The 8,856-nt window shown below is 30.8% G+C and overlaps 1 protein-coding gene across 1 annotated transcript in view; it reads right to left on the bottom strand.

Moving 5' to 3' along the window:
• Positions 1-4,827: 4,827 nt before the first annotated feature.
• The window catches only part of LOC117171141, a 17,816-nt gene continuing 13,787 nt past the window's right edge, over positions 4,828-8,856 (bottom strand). Inside the window, exons 2-3 of the mRNA XM_033358194.1 lie at positions 5,704-6,243; positions 4,828-5,181 (exon numbers count right to left, since the gene is read on the bottom strand). Coding sequence (XP_033214085.1) covers positions 4,828-5,181; positions 5,704-6,243 — 894 coding nt within the window. The remainder of the gene's footprint in view (positions 5,182-5,703; positions 6,244-8,856) is intronic.

An 8,856-nucleotide genomic window follows, 5' to 3' on the forward strand; every position in this document is an offset into this window, starting at 1 on the left:
TCCCACTCCGACCTCCCGTGCCGCATCTATGCTTATAATATCTTTGTTTAGGTGAATCGAGTTTTAGTTCGATTGTATAGCTACCTGAAGAATCGAGTGCAAAAGTTCTCGATCCTTCGATTTTTGATTCGATTCTTTGCAAGTCGATGCATCGGTGTATCGATACTTCTCTCGATAGGATCGAACGTCGACACGCTATATATTTCGTATGTGTGAGACTGTGAGACCGTGAGTGACTTGTTATGTAATTAAAGCAGAGGCGGCATGCACGTGTAAACAATGGTAAGTTGCAAATGTAATAGTTCAATAGTTTAAAAAAATTACTTGAACAAGAAAAGTATCCAGTGATTTAAAAGGTTATTTTTTTCTAAATTAATTTTTTGATATTCGGACAGACCATAACCTCAAATTATAACCACTCTTATGCGTATGCCTCAAAAAGTTAATGCATTTTTTGAAAAAGAGTTTGCAGTAACTTTAAAACTGCGTAATTTAAATTACTAATCTATAGATTTAATATTCGTTTTGAATGTAAGGTTTAAAAAAAGCTTAAATAAACGGTTTAAAAACATTTGACGTATTAAAAAGTAATTGACTGTTCCGAAACAATAATTTTTACGTTATTTTTTAACATTGAATGCCAATCACCAAACGAATGTTGTTCAATGTTAAACAAATTAAAAATAATAATGAGAGGGTAATTAAATTTGTTAAATGTTGCGGATGTGTGATCTAAAAATTTAATTACTATAACTCATTTTAAGACGATCTCGTATACTTTCGCGATGAAAATTATCTTGTTTTGTTTGCGAAGTTATGGTTCATAACAGTTTTCAATGACAATACAAGACAAATCGGTTGTCGTGTGCTTGTTTTGACAGTTTCCAAGTGCTTATTTAAAGACACAATATACAGAAAAAGTGCACGAATCATTCGTAAAAGTTCAGTATTTTCTTGACGAAGTCATAAGTTGGAACATTTACAAAAAATCGGAAGCTTTTTATATTCTTATAAAAGAAAATATGAAACACACAATCATGTTATTTGAAGTCTAAATCTTCGTCTGCCAGAAATGAACTAGAAGATGCCAGATAATTCGATTTTATAGGACAACTATATGACTTACGTGGCCATTGGGTGCCCCCTGTGCAACGCAATTTTTACGGACTTATTTTATTTCAGTGATTCATCTTTAAAACCCTTAAAATCCTCTGAAAGTTTTAAACTCATGAAAATGTTTGTTAAATTGTTGACATCTTTGTGAAATCTATGGAAATTTCATAAACAAATTTGAAATCGTTTAAAATCTTTGAAATGATTTGAAATATTTGTTAAACTTCTTGAAATCTTTTAAATTTTTATTAAAATATTTGTAATCCTTGAAATCTTTTTGAAAGTTTTCTAAATATTAGTGAAATGTTCGAAATCTTTGTAAAATCTTTGAACTCTTTGTGCAATATTTTGAAATCTTCAAAAAAAATTTGTAAGTTCTTTGAGATCTTTGTATAGTTTTTTGAATGCTCTATGAAATTTTTTGAAATCTTTGTAAAAACTTTTGTGTTCCTTTGAAATTATTGAAATCTTCTCAAAATCCTTGAAACCTTCTTAATTTTGGTAAATTCTTAAAATTCTTTAAAATACTTATACATTCTTTGTAATACTTGTGAAATCCTTCCTACATCTTTCGTATTTATTTGAAATAGCTGGAATATTTCGAACTTTTGTAAAATATTTTGAAATGGAAAAAAATAGAACTCGTTTAAAATCTTGGAAATGTTTTGAAATTTTTCAAATCTTAAAATCCTTATAGACTCGTTTGAAATCATTGAAATATTGGTAAAATCTTTTGAAATATTCTAAAAATTTGGAATTTATTTGAAACCTTTAAAATGTTTTGATATCTTTAAAATTCTTTTATTCTTTTAGAATCTTCATGTAATTTTTATGGAATCTTTTAAATATTTGTGAAATTTGATCAGAAAATTTGAAATTTTTTGAAATCTTAAAAATCTGATTTATATCTTTAAAACCCTTGAAGTCTTCTGACAGTTTTAAAGTCTTGAAAATATTTGTAAAATCTTTGACATCTTTGTAAAATCTATTGAAACTTTCTTCTTGTAATTTTCATGAAATATTTGAGAAATTTTTTTAAATCTTCTAAGAAAATTTGAAATCTTTGAAATTTTCTGAAAATCACTGCCCTTCATTTTTTTTCTGGAGCCATAAAAGAATAGTACAAATCGTCAAGGGTGTTTCTCTGGAAACGCTGGGAAATATAAAAATAGAAGATTTAACAAGCCGGCTTCAAAACTCTAAAAGCGACTTTTTTAAATATCATTAAAGAATGCTATTTGCTTTAAAATATTCTTCATACTTTGCTCCAAATTAAATTATTTTTTAAATAAACTAAACTAATACGGGGCGCTATTGAACATTTCATCAAAAATATCACTCATAAATGGTGAAAACGTAAAGATCGGTTAAAAACAAGTGATCAAAAATTCGGTCGATTCCATTTCCATCCCGATTAAAATAACAACTAATGAATACAATAATCCTAATAAATAAAGAACATCCGGTATCAAATTATCATCAAAATTTTAATAGCTTTTGATTGATGCCTCCGCTCTAATAAAATAATTTGAATTCATCTACCACACTTACACGATGACAGTATTTCACTAAAAGTGAGTGCCAAATTCGCTATAATCTCCGTATCACATGATATAAAATTGTCTTTCTTGGTAGAGATCTTTTCACACGCTGCCATCGGGTCAATGGTTATTTTATTTTTACAAAGGAATCGATTCGCATGGAAAGACACACTTAAGATTTTTTTTAATTACAGATTTAAATTGAGAAACAGTCTCTATACGATCACACAGCGGATACAATACACAATGTTATAATTATAGGGATATCTTCTCGAATTTCAATTACTTAAATTAAATTTAAATTACTAAACATAAGTGCTAATCCAAATTCTAAAATTTCAAATATAGATGTTTTATTCGAGAAGAAACTATTTTTTGATTTTGATAATATTAAAATAGTTCTTAAAACAAACGATCGTAATATTTTGATTAGCAATCTGCAATCAAAGTATGAACGAAATTACTTTTTAGAACTTAAAATCTTCGTTATACAAATGAAAGAATATTATTTAAACGATGCGAATTGTCATTTTCAGTTTTAAATGATTTCTCTTCCCAGAATCAAATCAAAGATTTAAATTTTAATAAGTAATGACTTTAATAAAAATGTTCCCGTATGAAAATTTAAAACTAACTCTCGGCTATTAAATAAGAAACTTTGTTTCCTGCGAAAAGTAAAGCACATTAGAATAAAAGTTTATGTAAAATAAGTATTGTGGAGTAGCTTCTCTGTTTAAACTTATAGCAAAATTTTATAAAATAAATTGAGTAATAATATGACGATTCGCATCACAGTTTACAGTGTGTAGTCTGAGAAACGATTGAGTTTGATACATCATTAGCAACCAACTATTATGATGCGGGAATGCTTGTACTAATAACAAGTTCTTCAATCTACTGCCCATTAGGAAAATTCTAGGTGAAACATCGGTTCATTTTCTTTTCTTCTTATTTTCTTAATATTTGTATTATATTCTGGTTATTATTACTTTATTCACATTTTGTGCAATTAACTGCTAGTTTGTAGAAAAATAAACTCAATCATTCTTTCACTTTTAAAAATACGAAGTTTCTCTTCTTTTAAAAAAGAAACTAGGCAAATGAGAAGAGCAAAAGTAAGAAACCAAGTGCGATATCAAAAACGAAAAGGTAGAAACTGGTATTATTAAGCTGGAGAATTATTGTTATTCTTTCTCTTGTACAAAAATATTTTTTTTTATGATTGCGAGTGAGAAAAATTTGCGGGAAAAGCCTTTTTGGATTTGTGAATACAGAAATTCAGATAAATCATAGAGCCTTAATTTTTGAATAATTTTTTATTTTTAAAAATGCACAAATTTAGAAATTACCCTTTTCTATTTAAAGCTTTGATTCTAAAGCCTCCATATTCAAAAATAGATTAATATTTGTAGATGTAGTTGAAGTAAAATCATTTTATTTTTACCTTTTTTCACACCGATAGAAACTGATATCCTAAATTTTTTAATTAAAAATTTTGACACATTAAATAGTACCGAGTGAAAATGGTGAAATTATTAGAATCATTATTTTGATTCGATTTTTTTAACTTGAATTTCTATATTATTATTTTTCTTAATTCAAAATATTTTCCTATCGGCCAAAATATTGAAAAAATGCATAAATAAACTTTTTTGTGGCAAAAAACTTGTTTCTTTTAATGTAGATAGTTGTAAATTTTTTTCACAAAAAAATGCACACATCGAATTTGAAATTTTTCAGTGGAAATACAAAAATAGCAGATTTTAAACAGCTTTGAGAAGGTTACATTTTTCTTTGATTTATATATAAAATTGATTTATTCTTTAATTCCAAAGAATTCCCATTTGAAATTAAACAGCACTTAAAGTTCACACTTGAAATGATTTCAAATTCATTCATTCAAAATTAAAATTATTTAGTAATAAACTTTTTTTAATGAACACTTCGTTTTTCATAGAACGTTTTAGTTTATCGTAAGTCTTTTTCTATCTGGAGAGGCTATTCAATTCTTGTATTTATATTCTTCTGCTTATTTATCTATTTATAGAAATCAAAGATGTAAAAATATTCTTTTTTGCAGAGGGTATGCAAGAAAAATGAAATTTAATTTTAATTAACATTTAAAAGTCCAAGAAAAATGGGCAATTGATTGGGAGAAAACCGGGAATGATGTTCAACGCATTCGGTATTTGAATAAGTCTCCTTCAGCGGCAACACACAGACGAAGCCGTTTTTCAAATGTTCTGGTGCTTACTTTTCGCAATACTTCCGGAGAGATATCTCCGATTATCTCCGCAATCATGTGCTTGAGATGTTCCAGATTCACGAGGCGTACGTGTCCATATATTTTGCTTTTTATGTGGCCCCAGAAGAAGTAGTCCAGAGGAGTCAGGTCCGGCGAACGCGGAGCCCATTCTATGAATGGACTAAATTTCCCGATCCACCGACGGTCAAACATTTCATTTAGCAGGTTCCTGACCTGATGGGCTGTATGAGCTGGTGCCCTGTCTTGTTGCCAAATGATCTCCTGGATTTGTAATTTTTTTTTTAGTGAAATGTTTTGCAAGTACCGTCGAACAAGGTAATTTTGCACATCTCGAATTGATTCCGGCACCCCCCCCCCAATTGCCCAAAATTGATACGATAAATTACTCAACACTGTTTCAAGAATCTGGAATCAGTTCAAGCCTTAACAGGTTCTGAATTCAGGTAGAAACCGCCCACCTGAAGTAATTTAAACGATCAATTTAGAAATCTTCGAATTTACCCTACATTTCCTGAGTTACGCAGTTTGGCGGTACTTGTTTATTTATTTTTAAAAAAATTAGGTAATATTTTTTCTCATTTTCTTGATAATAATACTACCAAAAACAGTGATGAATGTGACCTTCAGACATTTTTTCATAATTTTGAAATTCTGTTCAAAGAAATTTTATTATTTAGCTGAAAAAATTAGATACACTTTAGACTGTATCATGCTTGAATTCCGTTAATATAATGTTAAATTATGTTAAAGAAAACTATTTGTTTACATAATGAAGAAACATACTTCGTCTCCTCCATCTAAAGCATCAACTAATGCTGGTCCGACCTCTTCTGCTAGCAATGCGACGTACTTCTCAACAGTTAAGGTGCCCTCAATAAAAAATGGCCCAATAATTTTGTCATCGAGCATACCACACCATACGTTGACGGTCACTGGGTACTGCGTGTGCGTAGGTACCAAAAATTCAGGATTCTTCCTTGACCACGTTCGCATTTGTTGGACGTTACGCGTTCTATTCAGTTTGAATGTGCACCCGTCGCTGAAAAGTATCTTCTCAGCCATGTTCGGGCTTTCTTCAATCTGTTCCAAAAGATACATAGACATTTCCATTCTCCTCTGCTTATCATCAGCCGATAAGATCTGTCCATTTTTCGGCTTGTAAGGAAAATAACCGTTTTCCTTCAGGACTGCCAGAACGAACGCTTTGCTTACATCTAGTTCTCGCGCAATCTGCCTTGATGTGATGCGATCATTATGCAGTTCTACTGCAGCACAAATCTGTACTTTTTTTTCTTCCGTCAAGACATACTTTCTTCTTTCATTCTAAAAAAATTGTCAGAATATAGAACACTAAGGCTCCAATGTTACAAAGTTGACCACTGCAGCAAATATTATTAATTAAAAAATTAAACCCCAAAAGAGTTGAGCTTTTTCGCGCTCTTTAAATTCACAAACATAAGTTTTTATTTAAAAAAATCCCGTATCATTTAAAAACTAACCTTTCAAATAATTGTAAATTTTGTAATTGTTTCAAATTTTAAAATACTTGACTGTATTACGTGGAGGAACTTGGGATTTCTTCAGGTTAAAGTATTAGGGCTTGTTAGCCGGGGTGTCTGAATATTTCTATGGGTTTGAAAATACAGTTTAGAGTTTTCTGAAGATGAGTAGTGTTATTATTTTAGATAATTAATTTCTTTAGCTGTTTGGTTGCAGGAAGTTGGGATTTGTTGGAAGTTAAAGTGGCAGGGGTAGTTTTCAAGGGCTCTTAATAATCACTGTGGGGTTGGGAATATAGATTAAAGTTTTCTGAACGTGAATTCTGTGATGGTTTCAAATTTTTTAATTTTGACACTGTTTTTCGTGGAGGAATTTGAGATATACTCAGCTTGAAGTGGTAGGGGTGGTTTTCGAGGTTGACTGAATATTACTATGGATTTCGGAATATTGTTTGGGTTGTTCCGAGGGTGAGTTGTGTAATTATTTTTAATTATAATATTTGTTGGCTGTTTTCTGTGCAAGTGGTTGGGATTTGTTTACGATAAAGTGGTAGGGGTGGTTTTCAGGGGTTGCTTAATATTACTATTGGGTTTAGAGTATAACATAGTTTCCCTGGGATGACTTGTGTAATTTATTCAATTTTTTTTTTAAATTTTGGACTATGTCACGTACAGGAAGCTAATATTTCTTAATTTTAAAGTGGTAGGGGTGGTTTTTGGGGCTGGCTGAATTTTTATATGGATTTGGAAAAACATCTCGGAATCTTCTGAGGATGAGTAATGTAATTATTTTTAATTAGAAATTTTTTTGGCTGTTTAGGTGCAAGAAGTTGAGACTATTTCAGGTTAAAGTGGCAGGGGTAGTTTTCAGGGGCTCTTAATAATCACTATGGGAATGGGAATATAGATTAGAGTTTTCTGAACGTGAATTTTGTGATGGTTTCAAATTTTTTAAATTTCACACTGTTTTTCGTGGAGGAATTAGAGATGTACTCAACTTGAAGTAGTAGGGGTGGTTTTCGAGGTTGGCTGAATATTACTATGGGTTTCGGAATATTATTTGGGTTGTTCCGTGGGTGAGTTGTGTAATTATTTTTAATTATAATATTTTTTGTCTGTTTTCTGTGCAAGTGGTTGGGATTTGTTTACAATAAAGTGGTAGGGGTGGTTTTCAGGGGATGCTTAATATTACTATTGGGTTCAGAGTATAACATAGTTTCCCTGGGATGACTTGTGTAATTTATTCATTTTTTTTAGTTTTGGACTATTTCACGTGCAGGAAACTAATATTTCTTCATTTTAAAGTGGTAGGGGTGGTTTTTGGGGCTGGCTGAATTTTGATATGGGTTTGGAAAAACATCTCGGAATCTTCTGAGGATGAGTAATGTAATTATTTTAAATTAGAAATTTTTTTGGCTGTTTAGGTGCAAGAAGTTGAGACTATTTCAGGTTAAAGTGGCAGGGGTAGTTTTCAGGGGCTCTTAATAATCACTATGGGAATGGGAATATAGATTAGAGTTTTCTGAACGTGAATTTTGTGATGGTTTCAAATTTTTTAAATTTCACACTGTTTTTCGTGGAGGAATTAGAGATGTACTCAACTTGAAGTAGTAGGGGTGGTTTTCGAGGTTGGCTGAATATTACTATGGGTTTCGGAATATTATTTGGGTTGTTCCGTGGGTGAGTTGTGTAATTATTTTTAATTATAATATTTTTTGACTTTTTTCTGTGCAAGCGGTTGCTATTTGTTCACATTAAAGTGGTAGGGGTGGTTTTCAGGGGCTGCTCAATATGGCCAAGGGGTTTATAGTATAGAATAGATTTTCTCGAAGAAGACTTGAGTAATTAATTTACATTTTTTACTATTTCACGTGCAGGAAGGTAAGATTTGTTGAGTTTAAAGTGGTAGGGTTGTTTTTTGGGGGTAGCTGCATATTGATATAGATTTGGAAATACAATTAAGAGATTTGGAAGGCATAATTTTCATTGCATACATGGGCATAAAAAATCTCCTTGCCCCCCCCCCCCATAAATCTTAATAATTGAGGGGTTACGTGCAATAACCGGTTATAGAATTCTGGCGCTTCGTTTGGTTGGCCCCTGGAAGCTTGTAAAAAATGTTTCGAATTTTAATTTTTAAAACATGTATTTGAATAGGAAATTTAATTGCGCATCTTTTTTTCTTTATACAAAAAATTTTAGCCCTTCTAGTTTTCGAAATAAATAGAAAAAAACTATTTTTTCACCAGACCAAAATTTAATTACATTTTTGACTTCAACTCATGCTCAGTCACTCAATTTTGAGAATTTCGTAATAAAATTCACAGGCATTACACATTTTAATGTTCTTAGAGTAACTGTGTAGGTTAAAAGTTCTAATAATGACATAAAAATAAGGTAATAATTTTTTTTTATAACGTTTCAAAAATTGGACATT

This window comes from Belonocnema kinseyi, chromosome 4, assembly GCF_010883055.1.
Source record: "Belonocnema kinseyi isolate 2016_QV_RU_SX_M_011 chromosome 4, B_treatae_v1, whole genome shotgun sequence".
In the NCBI taxonomy this organism is placed as follows: Eukaryota; Metazoa; Arthropoda; class Insecta; order Hymenoptera; family Cynipidae; genus Belonocnema; species Belonocnema kinseyi.